Source organism: Syngnathus scovelli, chromosome 22, assembly GCF_024217435.2.
Source record: "Syngnathus scovelli strain Florida chromosome 22, RoL_Ssco_1.2, whole genome shotgun sequence".
NCBI classification, from domain to species: domain Eukaryota; kingdom Metazoa; phylum Chordata; class Actinopteri; order Syngnathiformes; family Syngnathidae; genus Syngnathus; species Syngnathus scovelli.
Genome location: NC_090868.1, coordinates 6,435,887 through 6,458,140, shown reverse-complemented (window position 1 = coordinate 6,458,140; position 22,254 = coordinate 6,435,887). Strand labels below are relative to the sequence as shown.

Below are 22,254 nucleotides of genomic sequence, written 5' to 3'. Positions count from 1 at the left end.
TAATTTAAGCTGTCTTTTTTTATTTTTATAGTACAAATAGAACAGTCCCAATGGAACCTGGCACCTAGTACACAAAACGTTGAATTTCAACAAACGCCTATGAATCTACTTAACCATTTGAGTTGATATTATATTCCAAATTATTGCATAGATTCTGGGTGCGTCATGATTTTATTACAACAGAAACCCGTGCTTCCATGCTCACTGGCGGACCAGTTTCCTCCGACTGCTGACACGAGTCCATAAGCTGCGGGCCGTCTGGGTGATGGTCATCCTGCGGGGAAGTCGCAAGGACTTTAAAGGTTCCCGGATACAAGCCAGCAGCCCCGACTCATCGGGCTGCCCCAGATACTCATGGGAGATGTAGTTGATTCTCCGTAGCTGATTCCTGTAGTAGTTCTGTAGATCACACAGCTCCTCGGCTGCAGTTTCGGAAATAAAGGAGGCCTGGGAGGGAGAGCTGGGGACTGTGTAAGAAGGTGGGTCAACAACTTTGAATGGAGCCGGAACGACCACGGGCGATGAATTTGCGTGGGGTTTCTTTCTCGCGCTTTGAGGGGTGGTGGATTTACGTTTAGAACAAGACGTAGCTGATGCATTAATTTCAACATTCACTTCAACTACGTGTTGAGGCATAGTGTCTTCTTCACCAGCGTAACTGTCGGTCTCATCAGCTGGGTTTGTATTAGGTTTCCTTGCTAGGTTCTTGTGTGCTTTAAATTGTTTCTGCTTCGATTGGGGGGGACAGCTGTTTTCTTTTACAAAGGAGTAAAAGATCTTATCAATGATCTCCTTGCTGGGAGCTGCCACATCCTGTCATAACAAAAATCAGTGTTAGTGTCGAACTATCGAATCTGTATCATGAAATTGTGTTTGTTGCGTTAAAGACACAGCACAGCATTCAAGAGGTGTTAAAACTGGGGACAGCAATGATTCAATATATAGTGTAAACAGAGTAATTGTGATTAATAAAATGTTAGTGATGTTAGTGTCTGGGATTCCATATTCGGATTCTAATAGGAAGGCTTCAGTATTTTGGAATATGTCTGAAATCGTTTTGCCAATTTATCCATACTGGAGGCATTAAGAAACCAAGCAGCATCCAATTTCAGACAAGCATGCTCCAAGATTAATAACTGCTTCTCTGCACCAATTGGTCATTTAATTCTTAAAGTTGAATCATTCCAGTGTCTGTTGATTGCCATGCGATGAGCAGATGAACAAAAATAAAATGGACTGTACTTAGTCAGTTTCTCCTCAGGATGGGATGGGGAGGGGGATACTATGTGAGCTCTTTCTTGACTTTCTTGGACACTGGAGCTTCTCCATCACTCTGATCTGATCCCTTTAGCACTTTGGCTTTTCCCCGGTCTGCCTGTGTTTTTACCTGTTGGCCATTAATGACGACAATCTTTACCCGAAAGGGATTCAAGATCCTATAGGTACCAACCCAACAGAGTACCAGCCCAAAGAAAAAAAACGATTGCTAAACTGAGCATTTGGAGTGTAAATGTGATCACCTTGATGCTTACAAACATGTTGTGATTATTTTTTTGTTGCCAAATAGATTAATATTAGTCTTGTCCGAGCACAAAACACAGCCATGGTTTCCAGTTTAAAGCAGACTTGACGCTTTGCGGTTTCTGGATTGGTCTTGACCATCCAAATTCACTTCCTTTTCATTTCAACTTGACCATTTATAAGTTAGCTGCAATTGCTTGAACTGATGATCTTATTCAGAAAAGGCTCCAAAAGAATTTCCAAATGTGTGTAAATCTCAAGAAAAAGACTGTGTGTTTCATGGACATTATCTTGAAGATTGAAATTATTCGTATCCATCTTGGGCTTGTAAATCCTTGACATTTTATAGAATCATCCGCACCGCCTAATAAAATATTTACCGTAATTTTCGGACTATAAGTCGCCTTTTTTTTTTCATAGTTTGGGTGGGGGGGCGACTTATAATAAGGAGCGACTTATATGTTTTCAAAAAACAAAAAAAAGTGAAACCGCGATAAACGAACCGCGATGTAGCAAGGGATTACTGTAATTTGAATTTCAAGTGACGTCAGCAGCGCGACGCGGCGTGGCGGTTGTTTACAAAAAGGACAAAGATTGATCACGGGATGACGAAGATGACGAAGGGCCCCACGTACTACCGGCATCATTAGCGGCTTTGTTTCTAAGTGACACGGAGGACGAAGAGTTTGAAGGATTTAAGGATTTGGAGTGACACAGAAGGTTTGAAAAACGATTATGGCTTTTACGCACGCCCGGTCCTACTCTACGGAGCTTTCTTTCACCTCCGTGGATTGAAGTCGGGGGCCGGCGCTCGGCTAGGTGGCTGTCCAGGGACGGTGGATGGGGCTCGGACATGCCTTTTACGCACGCCCGGTCCTACTCTACGGAGCTCTCTTTCACCTCCATGGATAGAAGTCGGAGGCCGGCGCTCGGCCGGGTGGCTGTCCGGGAACGGTGGATGGGGCTCGGTCATGGCTTTTACGCACGCCCGGTCCTATTCTATGGATCTCTCTTCCACCTCCGTGGCTGGAAGTCCACGCCGCCACATGCCTGGAAGTTTGTTTTAAAGTCCCAAAGTCCCAATGATCATCGTCACACACACATCTGGGTGTGGTGAAATTTGTCCTCTGCATTTAACCCATCCCCATGTGATTTTGATCCATCCCCTGGGGGAGAGGGGAGCAGTGAGCAGCAGCGGTGCCGCGCTCGGGAATCATTTGGTGATATTTTTGTTAAATAAAGAGTCGTTTACCAAACCCACGTCTTTCCTTGTACTTTGTTAACGCTACAATATATGTAGTTATATACTAGATCTGTGGAATAACGACGAGGCTGACGTCAGGGCGCACGCGCGGCCTTGTTGACAAAGGACGAGGAATTTGATCGATGGATTTAATGATTTAGAGTGCACAGATGGTTTGATAATATTATTGCTTATATAATAGTTATTTGATATTTAATTTATATATCGTTATATGGGCCTGTGAAATATTTTTAAGTGCAAGCGCCGTCAGCGGCGCGCACCCATTGTTGACAAAGGACGATCGATGGATTTAATGAATTGGAGTGACACAGATGGTTTTATAAACATGTTATTTATGTAATAGTTTTTTTAATAACTCTGAATGTTACGTCAGGCCCGTTCTCAGCTCTTCGTTTGTGTTTATATCACGTTAGCATACCTATCGTTTAGCCTGTTGCTCGTTCATGACTGTTCTTGGTGTTGGATTTTGTCAAACAAAATTCCCCCCAAAATGCGACTTGTGCTCTGGAGCGACTTATATATGTTTTTTTTTCACGTTATTGTGCATTTTATGGCTAATGCGACCTATATTCCGGAGCGACTTTTAGTCCGAAAATTACGGTAGTTGTTCTCTGGATACATATTTTAGTTACTGTGTGGAATTCAGATTCGAAAAAAAATATTCTGACCACAATTATAGTGGAACATTTTCAAATTGCCAACAAAGAGGTGATGAATTAGGGAATGGACTCTCTATGACAGCGGATGCCTATTTGAAAAAAATACGATAAATATATGACTCATAAAACTGGCATTGTACTGGTTTGTTTTTGCCCAAGCTGATGATATGATGAAAGATCATTTTAAAGATGGCTACTGTGTAAACTAACACTGTTACGTTGATAGATGAAATGTTGCCTAATTAAACCATTGGCTCAGTTTAGCAATCCCTTGACAACAATTATCGCCATTTTGATAAATGCAGTGTTATTACCAGGTGGTGGAGCTTGGTATGAAATCAAGAAGACATATCAGAGTATGGTGATTAATAATTATCTAAATCAGCTACATTGGATTTATACACGATTAATCATGTTAAGAACTAATGAAAAGCCGCTGTTTGTGACTTCATACAATGTAACTAATAAAACACAATGAAATATACGCAAAAGTCAAAACAAGGCAGCATTTGAGCACTAGCGGTGACTTACCTGGACTCAGGCCTTAGAAAATGTGAGACATTCTAATGTGAAATTGATGAGAAAAAAAAACCCGTACAAATACACACAAAGGTCGGAAGAAAGTGGTTGGAGAAAACATGAGGGGAAAATGTCATTAAATGTCACAAAACTGTAATCACAAACACAGGAGAGTAAAAAGGTTAAGAGGAGCATGAAAATCAGAGTGTGACATTAACTGGAAAATGGATTGAAGTGTCCACACTTCTTATTTTAGTTAGTGATTGACAACTGCCGTGTCAATTGACAAACATTTTACATATTTATTGTTCTTGTGTGTATAGTGTGGCTATCGTAGTATTTGGAGTACTTCAACTCAGCGGTGAGATTAAGTCGTTTTATAAAAACTCTGGTTATTTTGTCATGATGGCTTCCGAGCAGGGCAAATGGTATTTGTAAAATAATTAATTAAATTCATGTAACTAATGCATTACAAGAGACAATTACAATTAAAAAAAAAAAAAAAATTGATACAATATGTTTTTCATAAAAGATACATTTTAGTCTAACAATAGTCATCTGAATTCAAATTAAATTAAAAAGTTTATTTACCTGCCTTTGGCTGCCGCCCAGCTCACATTGCACCCGACCCCTTCGGCCCCTCCCACAGGTGGTGAGCCCATGGGAAGCATTTATTTACCCCTTGGTGGTCTGATCCCCGGCTGCAGAAGCTGGCTCTTGGGACATGGAATGTCACCTCTCTGGCTGGAAAGGAGCCCGAGCTGGTGTGCGAGGCAGAAAGATTCCGACTAGATATAGTCGGACTAGCCTCCACGCACAGTTTGGGTTCCGGTACAAGCCCTCTCGAGAGGGGCTGGACTCTCTTCCACTCTGGAGTTGGCCACGGTGAGAGGCGTCAAGCAGGTGTGGGTATACTTATTGCCCCCCGGCTGGGCGCCTGCACATTGGGGTTCAATGCCTCCCTCCGCCTTCGGGTGGGGGGACGGGTCCTGACTGTTGTTTGTGTCTATGCACCAAACGGCAGCTCAGAGTACCCACCCTTCTTGGGGTCCCTGGAGGAAGTGCTGGAGAGCGCTCCTTCTGGGGACTCTATCGTTCTACTGGGTGACTTCAATGCTCACGTGGGCAATGACAGTGAGACCTGGAAGGGCGTGATTGGGAGGAACAGCCCCCCTGATCTGAACCCGAGTGGTGTTCTATTGTTGGACTTCTGTGCTCGACACGGATTTTCAATAATGAACACCATGTTCAAACATAAGGGTGTCCATGTGTGCACTTGGCACCAGGACACCCTAGGCCGCAGTTCGATGATCGACTTTGTAGTCGTGTCATCGGATTTGCGGCCGCATGTTTTGGACACTCGGGTGAAGAGAGGGGCGGAGCTGTGGCCGTAAGGTCATTGGTGCCTGTCGTGGCGGCAATCCCCGAACCCGCTGGTGGACACCGGCGGTAAGGGATGCCGTCAAGCTGAAGAAGGAGTCCAATCGGGCCGTTTTGGCCTGCGGGACTCCGGAGGCAGCTGACAGGTACCGGATGGCCAAGCGGAACGCGGCTTCGGCGGTTGCTGAGGCAAAAACCCGGGCGTGGGAGGAGTTCGGTGAGGCCATGGAGAATGACTTTCGGACGGCTTCGAGGAAATTCTGGTCCACCATCCGGCGTCTCAGGACGGGGAAGCAGTGCAACGTCAACACTGTTTACAGTGGGGATGGCGTGCTGCTGACCTCGACTCGGGACATCGTGAGTCGGTGGGGAGAATACTTCGAAGACCTCCTCAATTCCACCTACACGCCTTCCATTGAGGAAGCAGGGCCTGGAGACTCTGAGGCGGATTCTCCAATCTCTGGGGTCGAAGTCACTGAGGTAGTTAAAAAACTCCTCGGTGGCAAGGCCCCGGGGGTGGATGAGATCCGCCCGGAGTTCTTAAAGGCTCTGGATGTTGTGGGGCTGTCATGGCTGACACGCCTCTACAACGTTGCGTGGACATCGGGGACAGTGCCTCTGGATTGGCAGACTGGGGTGGTGGTTCCTCTCTTTAAGAAGGGGGACCGGAGGGTGTGTTCCAATTACAGGGGAATCACACTCCTCAGCCTCCCTGGTAAGGTCTATTCAGGGGTGCTGGAGAGGAGGGTCCGTCGGGAGGTCGAACCTCGGATTCAGGAGGAGCAGTGTGGCTTTCGTCCTGGCCGTGGAACAGTGGACCAGCTCTACACCCTGGGCAGGATCCTCGAGGGTGCATGGGAGTTCGCCCAACCAGTCCACATGTGTTTTGTGGACTTGGAGAAGGCGTTCGACCGTGTCCCTCGGGAGGTTCTGTGGAGGGTGCTTCGGGAGTACGGGGTGCCGAGCCAACTGATAAGGGCGGTTCGGTCCCTGTATCACCGATGCCAGAGTCTGGTCCGCATTTCCGGCAGTAAGTCAGATTCGTTCCCTGTGAGGGTTGGACTCCGCCAAGGCTGCCCTTTGTCACCGATTCTGTTCATAATTTTTACGGACAGAATTTCTAGGCGCAGCCGAGGCGTTGAGGGGGTCCGGTTTGGGGACCTCAGCATCGCGTCTCTGCTTTTTGCAGATGACGTGGTGCTGTTGGCTTCTTCAGGCCGTGATCTCCAGCTCTCGCTGGAACGGTTCGCAGCCGAGTGTGAAGCGGTCGGGATGAGGGTCAGCACCTCCAAATCCGAGTCCATGGTCCTCGATCGGAAAAGGGTGGAATGCCCTCTCCGGATCGGGGATGAGATCCTGCCCCAAGTGGAGGAGTTCAAGTATCTTGGAGTCTTGTTCACGAGTGAGGGGAGGATGGAGCGTGAGATCGACAGGCGGATCGGTGCAGCGTCGGCAGTAATGCGGACCCTGTACCGGTCCGTTGTGGTGAAGAGAGAGCTGAGCCAAAAGGCAAAGCTCTCAATTTACCGGTCGATTTACGCTCCTACCCTCACCTATGGTCACGAGCTATGGGTCGTGACCGAAAGAACGAGATCTCAGATACAAGCGGCCGAAATGAGTTTTCTCCGCAGGATGTCCGGGCTCTCCCTTAGAGATAGGGTGAGAAGCTCGGTCATCCGGGAGAGACTCGGAGTAGAGTCGCTACTCCTCCACGTTGAGAGGAGCCAGATGAGGTGGCTCGGGCATCTATCAGGATGCCCCCTGGACACCTCCCTGGGGAGGTGTTCCGGGCATGTCCCACCGGTAGGAGACCCCGGGGACGACCCAGGACGCGCTGGAGAGACTATGTCTCTCAGCTGGCCTGGGAACGCCTTGGGATCCCCCGGGATGAGCTGGATGAAGTGGCTGGGGAGAGGGAAGTCTGGGAGTCCCTCCTAAAGCTGCTGCCCCCGCGACCCGACCCCGGATAAGCGGAAGAAGATGGATGGATGGATGGATGAAGTTTATTTACCGTTAGGCTTCATACACAAAACCAGATTTTTTTTGCTGCTTTTCATGACTGAAATTAGTGCAAGAAATTATGGTAAATATAAAGTATTGTGTACTGTATATTGGCATATACATATAGAAGTAAGGCACTTCGGGTTAAAATGTGCGGACTCAATTCTGGGAGCTTTTCTGTATTAAATCCACAGGACGCACCACATTATAGGGCGCATGTGGAAGCCACACAGAACAACTTTAACATTTTGCACAAACGATAGTATTTATTTATCAATGGCGGCGGAGGTACGTACAGCTCTGATTGGGTTTTTTTTGTTTTTTTTGCCCCGATCTACGTAAAACGTAATATACTAATTGGTTCATCGGGTCTACATATTGCGCCTGTATATTCGGTAATATACAGGGGCAATATGTAGAACCAAACAAAACAACTTTACAGATTTTGGAATTCGGTACACACAAAAGGCGCACCTTGTTTTGACCAAATGAAGGGCTTTTAATTGCACCTTATAGTGCGGAAAATACGGTATACATATTTGCTAATCAAAGTGCCCATTGTTTTGTGTCCCATATTGTTTTTCACAGTAATATTGTTGATATCTTGGATTTTTTTAAAATTAAGAGGTGTTAAGAAAAGATCAGAAATACAGTAAATCAGGTAAATGAGCATGCATATGTGATACTTTGGAACAATTTTAACTCACCGATGAAGAACACAAATTTGCCTGCATCTTCATGCTCAGCATGTGTGTTTGACTCTTGAGCAGGGGAGCTTTGGGGCCCAGCAGGAGGTAAAAGTGGGTGGTGTATGGAGTGAAACTGAAATCCTCCCTAGAAAATGGAGAGCAAACAATGAAATTATAGATTTATTAAAGCGGAACGAAATCCCCCCAATAAATAAACTCGAAGATCACTTTTTTTTTTCATTTGCCTTTGGTTGGTATCAGTGACTTTTACTTTCACAATAACAATTTTAAAACCCAAACATTAGCAATATTCAGGGTTTTAAAGTATTTATACTGAATAGATGGATCAAATAGATTAGATAGGTACCGTTAACTGTATTATCGTATTTTTTGGACAATAAGTTTGGACTATATGGTATTTGACCGTCAAGTCATTGCTATTCCACAATGTGACATGTAACCTGAGGTAGCCTTGGAGTAGCAGGTAGACAATCACATCCTCAGCTTGTGCTCGAGACAGCGTGGTGATCTTCATTAACTTCCTGTGCTTTGTGGGGCCCCTCCCCATCCAGGCCTCCACCAACTTTAGAGGCGTTAGCTTCTCATCCGTGGATTCTGCCAGTTCCAAAATCTGCACCACTTGCCTGGCATGGTGGGTAATGTCCACAGATATGACATCTGAAAATGGAAAGATGCTGATCAGGATTGGTTGTTGTATAAAAGTTACAAAATACTTTTCTTTCTCAAATTTTTAAATCAGTTTTGGGAAGATTTCCAGTACTTATGAAACACAATTATTTTTAATTTTCTTGTTTACATCCCTGCCACCAATAGCTTTCCAATTATGTTGTACAAGTCACAACTCGCATGAGGTGCTAAAGGGTTTGAACGTGTAGGTCTATAGTTTTAAAACAAGAATACGGCATTTTAACAGATATACTGAAATTAAAAGTTCTAAAACTATGAAATATATTGAACCAAATTAAAAAGAAATTAAAATAAAATAACTGAAAATTAATTGCACATTTTAATATTAATATATGAAAAAAGTGGCTTTTATTCTACCTCCGTCACCCTTAATGCATATTTTATTAGCAGCTAAGAGCAAGTGGGCATTCCTTTGAAAATTATTAAAGAACTCAGCTGCTAAGGATGAGGCGTTTTGATGGGATTTCAGGAAGACGTTGCAGTCTTAAGAAGCTAACCTCCTCAAGGGCTGGATTTCAAATGATTATCAAACTCTTAAAAACATAATTGGCTCTGACTGACTTATCACCTCTCACACACAAACCTTTTGCATTGCGGCATATATCACACATCTGGTTGCATTGTTTCTCGTCCCACACTTCGTCAAAATGAACAGCCAATAGAGAGCGACGACACCTGCCGAGCGCAAAGAGAGATCACGTGATCTATCGAACATCATGTATGGAACTAAATGAGGCTGAAGGTGTTACCTGTCAACATTCTGGCAGTAGGTCACCATCTGATTCAGCTTCTGTTGACCAACATTTTCCATTACTACCATTGAGCTGATGCGGAAGATGTCAGAAAAGCCATAGTAGATGATACAGTCAGCTGGGAGATCGTCTCGACCTGGAGACATTTTGAAAAGCAAACATTACATCACATATATTACATTATACATAATACATATTTTTTTTAAATTACTGTACCTGCCCGTCCACTCTCTTGATAGTAGTTTTCAACTGACTTGCTCATGGTGTGATGGATGACAAACCTGACATCAGGCTTGTCTATTCCCATGCCAAACGCCACTGTAGCTACAACCACCTATAAAGACAGACTTCTTTTCAGCTTCAGTCAGTGTTACTTCCTTATACGGTGGCTGACGGCAAAATTAAAAATTATTTGAACCGTATTTTTCAGATTTATAAAGCACATATGGCACAGTCTCAGGTCTAATTTAGGAAAATTTCATAAATCGGGCACACTGAGTTATAGTGCGCATGGGGATATAAATCGCATTGGAATGCGCTCTAAATTAACCAATACCTGCACTTTGCCGGAGGCCCACTTGCGATGAGTTCGAGACTTATCATCAGGGTTTAAGCTGGCATGGTAGGGAGCAGTTAGGATGTTCCTCTGTTGGAGTTCAGAGTACACAGACTCTGCGTCCTTCTGAGAGAACACGTATATGATTCCTGTGGTGTGAAAAGAAAATCATATTTACATGTAAAGACATTTTTATTTTATTTTCTAGTCTAATTCACTGCGGTACCTGACTGGTCCTTGTATCGATTCTTTATCAGCGAGGCAATGTCGTTTATTAACGCCTCGTCAGTAACTTTGGCACGAAGCTAAGAGACGTAAAGATGTTTAGTGGTTCATCAACAGATTATCACTGAAAATGAAATGCATATATGTTGCAGAAGTGAAGAAAATAAAGGGTATCAGTACGTTTGTCTTTTTTTTTTTTAATAAAAATCTGAGAATAGTCAAATCTGAGTGTGCCAAAATTCAGGGGTCAACTGAAGTTTTAAAATGTAATATTAGCATTCACCACTAGATGGCAGGCTCAACAATATTAAAATTTGAGCGAGTTGATTTTTGTGGGAAAAATAAATGATCATAATAATTCATTGCACTTCATGTTGGTTGGATTTGATAAACTGATTCGAGCAAGTGCGGCTGTCAATTTTCGCACATGTCCTGAGTGTTGTTAGTCACTTAAATGTTGAACGGAGGCTGAGATGTACCAAAGTCAAATTCCTTGTTTGGCATGCTCAAACATGGCCAATAAAAATTCTTGAATCTTCTTGAAGCTTGAATCTTTACCTCATAATAGAGATTGGTGCGGTTGAATGAGGCTGTGAGTGAGATTGGCTTTGACACACACAGGATCTTAGCACAGTCCTTGAGGATGCTGGTGGTCGCTGTAGCTGTGAGTCCAATCACCGGGACCTTCGGAAACTGCCTCTTCAGGATGCCCAACAGTTTGTAATCTGAAGAAAAAAAACTCAAACTCTTAATGGCCTTCCTTCACCACGTGATGTAAAACGCATTACCTGGTCTGAAGTCATGTCCCCACTGGCTGCAGCAGTGCACCTCATCGATAGCGATACGACTCAGGAGATTTGCATTGTTGGCTTTGTCCAGGCGAGACATAAACATCTTGCTTTTGGCAATTTTCTCAGGTGTCACGTACAAAAGCTTAAATGGGGGCTTCTTGTTAATCATGCCAGCTAAAATGCTCTTAGTGTGCTCCTGTAAATACAAATACAAAAATACATCTGACGGTTCGAACTTGGATATTGTGTTGTGGATTATCGTATTTTAATAATCAAGTAATTGTTTAGAGATATTTTTTAACCAAAAATTGTCAAAATTCTCCGGCTTCAGCCTGCCAAATGTAATAATTCTGACTTCTCTAGTTCTTCATGAAAGCAGACTGATTTATATTTTGTGTGTTATCAAAAGAAGACATTTGCAAACTATTTTTATTACTACTACTACTTTTACTTTGGAAAACAATGACCATCAATCTTACTAGTGTAATATTGCACAAATGTTTAGATGTTTTTAATCACTAAATAATACCAAATAATTTGTTTAAAAAACATTAATCAGAGAATAATATTTTAATACACTAATGCAAATAAAATTGTAATACATTTTTTGATTGAAATAATAGATTCTAAAAATATACGATAGTGGCAGGCCTAGAGAAAATTAGCAACTCTAAGTGAAAACATTTCCTCCCAAGTGTCACTGTTGAATGTCTCAAGTGTGATGACGCAAGATTTATTTCAATTATTGTTCTCATCTAATTTATGACGTACCAACTTGTGTTTGCTGTAGAATCTGTAGAATTTTGTGAGGTTGTCGTAGTGCAGCTTAAAGTCTGAGTTTTTATTAAGTTAACAACTCTAATTTAAGGAGCCTCTCCTACAGATAATGCACTGAAAAACCCATAGATTAAATACACGGATTGCAGAACTATCGCCTGTGATCTGATGAGACAACGGTACAGTAAAGCTAATGGGTTCTTTACTGTTCTCGACCAAAAACGCTGAGCCAGACGACAAAAAAAGCTTAACTGTTCGAGATGATGAACTGAAATATGACTCCAAGTTACCACCTTGCTACTAGAAGCATTGAGCATTTCTGCTGCCCCATTGATGGACTTCAGGTACATGAGCTGATCCTCCATCAGCGACACCAGAGGAGTCACAACCAGTGTAAAGCCTATCATGGACACAAATGTTGTTTACATCATTACAGCATTTCATCAAGACTTAAAAGAAAATCCACTATGTGCTTTGGGTGTTAGCATACCGTCGGAACACATCGCAGGTAGCTGATAGCAAAGGCTTTTCCCTCTGCCTGTGGGCATCACCAAAAATAGATCTTTTCCAGACAGTGTCAGATTGATGGCCCTCAGCTGCAGGGGTCTGAACTTGGAAAGGTGGAATGAATCCTTCAGGTGCCGTGTCACATCTTTGGACCAAGCAAACTCTAAAAACGGTGAAACATTGTTTCAGATTGTCACCAGAATGTAGCTGGTTGCCCTCCAAATTATTTTTGGGCGTAATAACAGAGGGTATTAATTCATACAATTCACTTGAATAATACTCCCGTAGCCATTTTGTGGCTTTTGTAGGTAGTTCAACAAAGTAACCGCCAGACGTCACTAGTGTGCACAGTCATGTCTAAGCAGAGAGCTTTGTCATTTTAAAAGTGCTGAAGGTGTGATTTCATTATTTAGACACATGATTAAATGTGCAATGTCTTCTTAAATGCTGAGATATTAAAACAAATGTTTTTCAAGTGGCGTATGGTAAGAAGTATCATCGTGTACCTGTGCCATCGTATTGCTGCATTTCCTCTTTACTCATTTCAGAGCCAGTTGTAGAAGACTGGCTGGACGAAGACGATGCAGATGCAACATCGCACGCCTCCTCCAGCTTGCACAGGAGCACAGTCTTGCGAGAATTCAATTCAGTTTTCTTTTCAAGGAGCTCTGCTATCTGGAGCTCCACCAGCTCCAGCTCGGCTTCCACAGAGTCCAGCTCTGCCTGAACATCTGAAACATAATGATAAAATAAATGTGAAATGTTAAAGAAAATGAAATTAATTCCATTGATTCATTCTTTTGGTTCTCCATTTTGTTTCAGGGAAATGAATCTATCAATACTTAATTTAAATTTGTATCATAAATTTTGTCTCCAAACTATGTAGAGCAGTGTAAAAGTCACTAACACTGTTACCACCCATTCCAAGCAAAAAAAAATGGTTGCCTCCAACCACGCCACCATTCAAGCAATAAAAGTGTAGTGTGACAAGCTATTTGATGTTTAATGGCGAGGGTAACTTTATCTAGAGCCCCCGCCGCTAGCCTGGTTGAATAAAAATTAAATAAGTAAAGATTATTGTGAACCTCTTTTACTATTACTGTAGTTTGACAATACCAAAATATATTGAAGGCAATTCCTTCTCATGCAGTTTGTTGCAACGATAAGTAGCCAAGTCTTGCACCTGCACGTGTTTATCCTCTGAGGCTAACACCTTCAGGGTTTATTATGCCTCTCTTGTGTCCCTATCAGATTCTCTTGCCACCTGCCACAAACTATTAAAGCAACCCCCCTAAAAAACATTGTCCATGCTGTTTGTTTGTGGCAGGTGGCAAGAGAATCTTGAAAGTAACTTTCAAAATGTTAAAGTTTAACATATCAAGACTCACCATTTGTCTGACCAACACCATCCATGATGTACCAAAATCATAAATCTGAATCCTGAAAATAAATTTGCAGGGTGGAATTATTACATCATACTGAATAATGGTCAAGGTTTAGCATTTAGTTAAAAAAAAGAAAATTGAAAAGCTTTTAAATACGACTACTGTAACTGTAATTCGACGAAATAATACATGAAACAGCAAGTTAGCTAACGTAGCATCACGTTACGAAAAGTAATTTTTGATATCGAACAAAGCGTCTACTATACTAAAAATCAATTAATAATACAGAAATACACCAAATGAAGAAAAGGAATATCTAATAACAGACCTGACCATTCAAACACTGTTCAGAGCGTTTTCCTTGTTGGCAAACCCACGGTTACTATGGTTGGACGCTTTTATCAATCTTTTTTGTGCCCTGAGTTTTGTTTCCAAGGTTACCAAGCAGACTTGTGTCTGCATCGATTCAACAACTACAACTACATGCTTGTAGTTTAGGTAAAAATGTATATCTAAAATATATGCTTTTATGTATGGTGTGACTGACTGACTTCATAGAGTTAACAAAATGCAGTTGCTAACTTAAGAAAAGCATCGGGTAAAATTAGCTAAATTATTACAAAATACAAAATAATAGTTAAAAGTCTGTATTCAGTAAGAATATTTCATATTCAACTCAATTCGTAATGACGTGTAATTTCAAAATTTGTTGTCTTGCAAAGCGTGTTTTGTGTTTGTAAAAAAAAAAAAAAAAAACTGCAGCCGTGAAGGCAACGCGATGTTATCCCGGAAGTTGTCATGGGGCGAGGTTGTGTTTCCGGAAGACGTGGCTGTTGCTGCAGTGGCAGCTGGCAATCTTAAGATTCTTACATGAACCACTTCTATTTTTTCGTTCCATTTTACACTCACTGGTCAAATTAGTGCCAAGATGATTTCCTTGACGGACTCGCAAAGTAAGGCTTTCTGTTGCTGATGATCCAAATAGCTTTCACTCTTTTGTACGCACCCGGCGTCTTGAGCTAGCTGTTAGCATTTGAGGCTAATGCTAGCTCTTATTTTTCGTGCCTACGTTCCTACGTTGAATTTGTTTAATGCAATAATTGTTTTGTTTCTGGATTTACTAAATAAATTCGGATTATAGTCTGTTTAAATTATCAAAGTAGTTTACGTTTTTGTTTTACAGGGTACACAAAGAAAAACATAATCATGTATTCTACATTTTTCCGATGTAGTGATGTTCTGCCTTTTTGTAAAAAGTTGTTGTACCAGTGGAGTAAGCTTGAGTTCCAGTTAAGCTGGTGTGAGTGAGCATTCTAATTTTTATTGGTGGAAGATGGATGTATTCAAAATGCTTTTTTTTTTCTCACAGTGCTTGCAAATAGAAAACCCGGCGCGCAGATGTGTTGTATGTACTGTTAATAGTTTAAGACTTATTTTTGTTTGTCTTCTAGATAGGAAAAAATACTAAAATATCTCGGAAATTTAATAAATCATAAAGTGGTCATAAGGTGTTTGGGATGAAATATCAAATTGTTCACCTTCTGGTTGCTTGAATTTGACTTCAATTGTTGAATTGTCCTAAAATATAAAATACTCATTTGCATTAATGATCAGAAACGCAAAAACAGTAGATTGGAGTTCAAATTGTTTGATTTGAGGCTTCAAACTATACTCCTCCACTGTATTATAATATATGAATGAATATTATTCATTATTGTGTTAGGGCTTTATTTGGTAGCTTTTCTATAAAATGCTATGTAGTCAGCAGCAATTGTTTAATAAAAAATGTTGCAAATGTTGCAAAAAAATTTGCATTAAAAAAAAATTCACCTGAGCTAAACCCCTGTCAACACGCACTAAGAGTTCTGTTGCACATTAACAGGTTTTTTTTTTCTGTCAAGAAACTTGAATGCGACTGTGTATGTGTGCGTGTGCCCTACAGAAATCGGAATGGGATTAACAGGCTTCGGTGTGTTTTTCCTCTTCTTTGGGATGATCTTGTTCTTTGACAAAGCACTTCTGGCAATTGGAAATGTGAGTTTGTATGTTCCATTGAATGTCTTTACTGTATTTGTTTGCCGTTTTACGTTCAGTATAGGTTTAATCCTATACAGGCTTATGTAATATACAATACGCTTAATTTTTTTGTCCACTAGATCCTATTTGTTGCTGGACTTGCCTTTGTCATTGGCCTCGAGAGGACTTTCCGCTTCTTTTTCCAAAAGCACAAAATGAAAGCCACCAGTTTCTTCTTAGGAGGTGTGTTTGTGGTGCTAATTGGCTGGCCCATAATTGGTGTTGTGCTGGAGGTCTATGGATTTTTCCTCTTGTTCAGGTAAGACACTGCAAACAGTGAAACCTGCACTTCAACTACACAAATCTGATCAAAATATGCTAAGAGTGATCATGCATGTCGTGAGCAAAGTGTGGTGTAAATTCCAGATCTGGAGTTTGGACTAGGGCTGCTTGATTATAAAAAAAAATATTAATAAAAGATATTTTGGTTATAATTGAAATCACGATTATTTAAATGATCTTTTTTTGATACAAAGAATATGTTTAAAATTTTAAAAAATATTAAATCAGTTTAAATTTGTTGAAATATAAGTTCCTCTTGGACCAAACAGACTTTATGAAATGTGTTATTTTATTTTATAGAATTGTTCTTTTACGATTGTGCCAATTTTGTAATCGTGGAGTGTCATAATCGTATATTATAATAAATAAATTAATGGATATTATAAAATATTCAATCAATCAAATTTGTTGAAATGTAAGTTCCTCTTGGACCAAACAGACTTTATAAAATGTGTTATTTCATTTTATAGAATATTTTCTTTTACTATTATGCCAATTTTTAATCGTCGAGTGTTGTAATCGTAATTAAAGTTAGATGACTTGCGCAGCCCGAGTCTGGACTGTGTGGAACTGCTAATGTGGAATAAATACTTTTAACTCAGTATTTGCAAACACGTGTAAACGTACTCCTAAAAAACAGTAGTCAATTTTAAGGTAAGCAGGTTGTCCGAATCTGTTGAATTTAACTAAAGTAACTTGTAATCTAACTGTTTCTTTTAAAATCAAGTAACTAATAATTTTAAAGTCGTGTAATCAGTTAAATAAGTTACTTGTCCAAGGTAACTGTGGCCACAGCATAATACAGATTAAAGTATTGCTTGTGTTTTCAGGTGTTAAGATTACCAAATTAGTGTATAATAATTTTTGATAGTCAATTGTTTAGATAGGCGGCTTGGTTGAGCACTGGTTAGCACGTCCGCCTCACAGTTAGGAGGGTGCGGGTTCGATTCCACCTCCGGCCCTCCCTGTGTGGAATTTGCATGTTCTCCCCGGGCCCGCGTGGGTTTTCTCCGGGCACTCCGGTTTCCTCCCACATCCCAAAAACATACTTGGTAGGCCGATTGGGCACTCCATATTGTCCCTAGTGAGTGTGAGTGCGAGTGCGTATGGTTGTTTGTCTCTGTGTGCCCTGCGATTGGCTGGCAACAGGTTCAGGGTGTCCCCCGCCTACTGGCCGATGACGGCTGGGATAGACTCCAGCACGCCCGCGACCCCCGTGGGGACTAAGCGGTACAGAAAATGGAAGGAAGGAATTGTTTAGATACCATTTGCAATTTTAAATTGCCCAAATCCTTTCAGTTTTAGCTTGTCAACAGTTAATATTCTCCACTCTTTGCCATCCTTCGTGAAAGCAAATTCATTATAATTGAGTTGAATCAAAAGAGAACACATGCATTTACTTTGGAAAACAATGATCAGCATTACAGTAGCAGAATCGTAATTGTTTCCTATTGTTAGTGCACAAAACTCAAAATGAATGTGCAGTTTTTATATTTTTTTGGGACGAAGTTAGAACATGTTTGTTTTTATCCAAATCATTGCTGAATTGACAAAATAATCGACAGATTCATGGATTATTCAAATAATCGGTAATTGTTTGTGTGAAGGCCCTTGAAAAATAATCTGATGTTAAAATGCAAATGCGAACACTCATGTCTCTGTTTTGACTTTTTCTTTTGTGTCATTGGTCTAGAGGCTTCTTCCCTGTTGCAATAGGCTTCATCAGAAGGATACCGGTCCTTGGCTCCATCCTAAACCTGCCCTTCATCAGCGCAGTAAGTCTTGTGCCTTTTAGTTGATTCATCAACCTGGTCAAGCACCTCCACGACTATACATAAACCACAATGTAAATATAAATATCTCAACTGTTAAAAAGGGCATTAAACACCGCTGGGTGAATGCGTGCTTTAGTCTGTGGTCATTATTCATTTCAGCGGGTGCAATAAGTTACTCAATTTATTGAAGATGCCCCAGGACTGGTGTGTGTGTGTGGAGAAAAAAAAATCCAATTGTGCTTTTGTTTTTCAAAGCCTTCGTAGGATAATCAGCAGTTGTGGTCAGTCACTGTTGATTTTCCTCGCATGCATGTAATGCAGTCATCAGTTGTTGATACAAAACACACCCTTGTTAAAATGGCTGAATCTTTCCATCTTTACAACTTGGTTCAAGTGATTAGAACTTCTGAACTTGATTGACGATTAACCAGAGTTATTAAAGTCAATATGCAGTCATCCAAGCATCCATGGAGACTGACTTTTTTTAAATTCCATGGTCATAGTTCACATTAAAGGTGGTAAAAAATTTAAAAAAGTGCATAAAAAAAGCTTTTTCTGTGAAACACACATTTTTGACATTTTACCTGTGGTGTGTAGACTTTTATAGCCATTTGGACATAATATTTTAATTCAATATTTAATGTTTTTATGTACAATATATTTTAATACCGTGCGGTGTTTTTTGCACTGAAATAAGACTGAAAAAAGTGGGGGTCGTCTTACATTTGGGGTCTAGACATTATACCAATTCACAACGCTAGATGGGGCCAGATATCTTTAAAGTGAATGCTGAACTTAACTCGAAGAAAAATAAAAAATAGCGGTAAGAAAGAAAAAAGAAGAAAATAAGAGAAGAGATAATAGAAAATGTGAGGACAGTGACACTGAGCACAGCGAGGCAGAGGATCTTTATGAGGAGTGATGTTCTGACATGACAGATCTCAGCTACTCTCAAGTTTAAACCAGTTTGCATTATTTTATTGCAATGTTTTTCCTTATTCAAATTTGTTTCAAGACTACAGTTACAGTTAGACTTCACTTTGATGGTTAATGCAGTTATTGCAATTTTGTTGCTTTATCACAGTAGATTGGTTTATTTACATTTCAAAAACCAGAAGCCATTCATTTACAAACGTTATTGCACTTTAATTTACATATTTAAATGTTCAGCTATTAAGATGTAATAGACAGATTTTGCATGATTTGAATGAGGCAAAATAACATGCTTTTTCTCTCGAATATATTGTTATAATCATCTGTTTCAGATGTACTGTAATTATTATCTGTTTAAAAATTGAATTTGGTGTTCAAAAAGTATTTTTTCAAACTTGAGTCTTGAAAAAGAGGGGGTCATTTTATAATCAGGGTCGTCTTATATTCGGGCCAATACGGTATATTCCGAGAGTATAATTTTGAATGTTAAGGCACACACCACAGGGCATACAGACAAAAACAGTCTAACAAAAATTAATTAAATCAAATGTCTCTATAAATGACCAGAGACTGAAAGACAAACTTTTGAAAAAAGAAGCTGGTTGATTACTAATCCTTTTACATTCAATAGCATTTTTTGAATACAATTGTAATGTAAAAACAATAAATGACTCTAAATTAATGTTCATGAGTTAACTATCGGGCTGTCAATATGGACTATTTTTATGGCACTTGTTGACATTTTCCCCATTTACTGTTCATATAAACAAATAAACATTTTGTATCGTTTAGTGATAAAAACAGTTAAGTAACCATTAAACAATAACACACAAGAGGGACTAATGTTGTACTCGCCAAACATTTTGAAACGGATTCACTTACCAGTGCAGTTATTATTTTCTGAAGTAAAGGCACACTGCAAATTTTGATTAAACACATAAGACAATCTTTGTTTGTTACTGTTGAGAAGATAACATCTGAGTATTTGGACAATTCTAAGGTAAAAAGTAGCTTGAAACGATGACTCGATTATTATAACCGTTGTTGATTTGATAATTGATTACTTGTCAATTAATCGACTAATTTTGACAGCTCTAGTTAACTGTGACAATTCAATATAACAAATTGTGATACTTTGTGCTTTAAAATGTCGCTTTTTTAGGCTGGTCCTTCTGTTTTGATACTTAAGATGCTATTAAGTCTTTAAAAAAATGAATAGCGGTAATCAAATCAATGTCTATTGTGATTGTCCAGTTTCCCTGTGGCTTGTCCCGTCATTTTTTGTTGTTATTGTTCCAAACTGAAAGTCAACACAGTTGCTTTCTTCTCTTTCAGTATGTGGACAAAGCGAGTGAGGGCAACACCATGGTATAACACTGACATCTTGTATGCAAATAAATCTTGGTTTGAACGTAGCAGGTTAAACAACGCAACGCAGTCTGCTGATGGAGAGGATTTCAAGTTGCTCAGGTCATTCAGTAACGAGTCCGACGCCCACCTACAGGCGGGAGAAGAAGAAAGACTGCTCCTGTTTGCCTGTCATCACTGCCCAATAATAGGTCATCAACCTGTTACCATGCTATTCTTCCCCAATTGAAGAAATAGTGGACAGTTTTTGCTGCATTGTCCTTTTTGTGCCTCTGCTTTAAATTCGACAAATATTTTAAGTGCAGCATTTTATTTTTGCTGTTATTATGAGATGCTGTTTGTTTTTGTCTCGCAACTAATAACTCGTAAGATATCTAACAAATAAGCCTTTCAGTTACACTTTGAGAATGTGTATTTAAGAATTAAACACATTTATGAGGTGATCTGAAATGCTTACTGTAAAGTCCTTGTAAACAACTTGTCTCATTTTGTATAGTTAAGCACATCCAAAAAAAGGTGCAAATGAAGAGGTCACTTTTGTCTTGCTCCACTGTTTAGTTGCTCGCTGCATCTTGAAAGTAAACCATGCGGATTGCCAATAGGAATGACTTTGTGGTCAAATACCAAGCGTTGTAAATGTTTTTGTTTCAGTTACATGTCCTTTATGTTCATATTTGGCAACGTAGATTTTTTTCATATCAATGGTTTTTATTTACTACAAAGTTTCCCCATTAATGAACTGTACAAATTGTGTTTAAAGTATTTTGTATAAATATTTGTCACTAAAGAAAGAACATTTGCTGGAGCTTGATTTCTTAAGAATAACAAACAAACAAACCTAATAATTTGACTTGCTGGACTTTTGTATGTTTGTTACAGTGAAGGAGTGGAAGATCGAAAATAGAACACAATCGCTTTTATGAATCTATTTTACTTTTGTTTTCATGGTTGGATTTTCTTCCATTTACATGTACACATATATTACAATATTAACTGAATTAAACCACTGAGACATATCTGCAAATAAATGAAACGCGGTTGCTGAACCGTGAGTATGTGGGAGTCCACTACACTGCAGCGGTCCCCCACCTTATTAGCACCACGGACTGGATTTTTGTCAGACAATATTTTCACGGACCGGTGTTTGATGACGTCAAGATTTTTGCAAAGAAAACTTCCAAAAACAATTTCAGAAAAAAACAAATCAAAATGAAATGTCGAAAGCATCAATAAATCAAATAATCACCGACTGCGCATTGTTTTTAGAAGTTTTCTGAGCAGAAATTGTCCATTTTTTAACTACAATCCCATTTTGGCAACCACAGTAGCTTATACATCTTTTCAGCCAATCACACGTACATGTTAGAGTGGTACTCACTCTAACTTATTTGCAAGAACCACACGGGAGACAGTATGCCCTTTGAGCACTTGCAAGTGGAGAAGTCGTTCGTCACTGTGATGTTCGAACGAAGTCTGACTTTGGATTCTTGCAAGAGAGTATTTATTGAAAGAAAGCAGGGTGGGGGTGACAGGTTTGGTGAACCCCTGGTGTCTGGTGAGAACTGACCTTAACCCCATAGAAAATCTATGAAGTATTGTGAAGAGGAAGATGCATTACGCTAGACCCAACAATGCAACAATGCAGAGGAGCTGAAGGTGACTATCAGAGCAACCTAGGCTCTCATAACACCTGAACAGTGCCACAGACTGATCGACTCCATGCCACGCTGCATGAATGCAGTGATTGAGGCAAAAGGAGCCCCGACCAAGTATTAGAGTGGTGTACATGCTCATGCTGTTCATGTTCATGCTTTTCAGTTGGCCAACATTTCTAAAAAGAAAAAAAAAGTTATATTGAGTTCTTTGAGATATATTCTATTTTTTTGAGGTACCGAATTTGGAGTTTTCAGTAGTTGTCACTTATAAATATCAAAATTAAAAGAAATGAATATTTGAAATACATCAGTTTGTGTGCAATGCATGAATATAATGTACAAGTTTAACTTTTTGAATGCAATTACTGAGATAATTCAACTTTTTGATGATATTCTAATCTACTGGCCAGCACCTGTACAGCGTGACGTCT

The 22,254-nt window shown here is 40.1% G+C and overlaps 2 protein-coding genes across 5 annotated transcripts; one reads left to right on the top strand and one right to left on the bottom strand.

Annotated features, from left to right (window-relative positions):
• recql (RecQ helicase-like) lies at positions 1 to 15,016 on the bottom strand. 4 transcript variants are annotated; one of them, XM_049760585.2, is made up of 15 exons: positions 14,952 to 15,016; positions 13,738 to 13,789; positions 12,856 to 13,080; positions 12,333 to 12,512; positions 12,136 to 12,242; positions 11,063 to 11,261; positions 10,833 to 10,999; positions 10,276 to 10,354; positions 10,050 to 10,198; positions 9,710 to 9,827; positions 9,491 to 9,629; positions 9,325 to 9,416; positions 8,495 to 8,711; positions 8,052 to 8,178; positions 1 to 813 (listed from the first exon to the last, which is right to left on the bottom strand). In XM_049760585.2, the coding sequence occupies exons 2-15, from the start codon at positions 13,760 to 13,762 to the stop codon at positions 202 to 204; spliced, it is 2,436 nt and encodes an 811-aa protein (XP_049616542.1). In that variant the 5' UTR covers positions 13,763 to 13,789; positions 14,952 to 15,016; the 3' UTR covers positions 1 to 201. The 4 variants fall into 4 exon arrangements, with proteins under 4 accessions (XP_049616542.1, XP_049616540.1, XP_049616539.1 ...); XM_049760583.2 differs by lacking the exon at positions 14,952 to 15,016 and adding an exon at positions 14,068 to 14,458; XM_049760582.2 differs by lacking the exon at positions 14,952 to 15,016 and adding an exon at positions 14,063 to 14,457.
• On the top strand, positions 14,518 to 21,018 carry golt1ba (golgi transport 1Ba). Its single transcript, XM_049760657.2, has 5 exons — positions 14,518 to 14,687; positions 15,677 to 15,768; positions 15,891 to 16,069; positions 17,786 to 17,867; positions 20,136 to 21,018. The coding sequence occupies exons 1-5, from the start codon at positions 14,663 to 14,665 to the stop codon at positions 20,172 to 20,174; spliced, it is 417 nt and encodes a 138-aa protein (XP_049616614.1). The 5' UTR covers positions 14,518 to 14,662; the 3' UTR covers positions 20,175 to 21,018.
• Positions 21,019 to 22,254: the final 1,236 nt, after the last annotated feature.

Excerpts from the sequence above, each read along its gene's own strand:
- recql (XM_049760585.2), bottom strand. The coding sequence starts at position 13,762 with ATGGATGGTGTTGGTCAGACAAATG. Across the intron at positions 12,243-12,332 it reads ACCTGCGATGTGTTCCGACG|GCTTTACACTGGTTGTGACT; the intron begins GTATGCTAACAC and ends TGTCCATGATAG. Across the intron at positions 8,179-8,494 it reads CTACTCCAAGGCTACCTCAG|GGAGGATTTCAGTTTCACTC; the intron begins GTTACATGTCAC and ends TCCATTTTCTAG.
- golt1ba (XM_049760657.2), top strand. The coding sequence starts at position 14,663 with ATGATTTCCTTGACGGACTCGCAAA. Across the intron at positions 14,688-15,676 it reads TTCCTTGACGGACTCGCAAA|AAATCGGAATGGGATTAACA; the intron begins GTAAGGCTTTCT and ends TGTGCCCTACAG. Across the intron at positions 17,868-20,135 it reads ACCTGCCCTTCATCAGCGCA|TATGTGGACAAAGCGAGTGA; the intron begins GTAAGTCTTGTG and ends CTTCTCTTTCAG.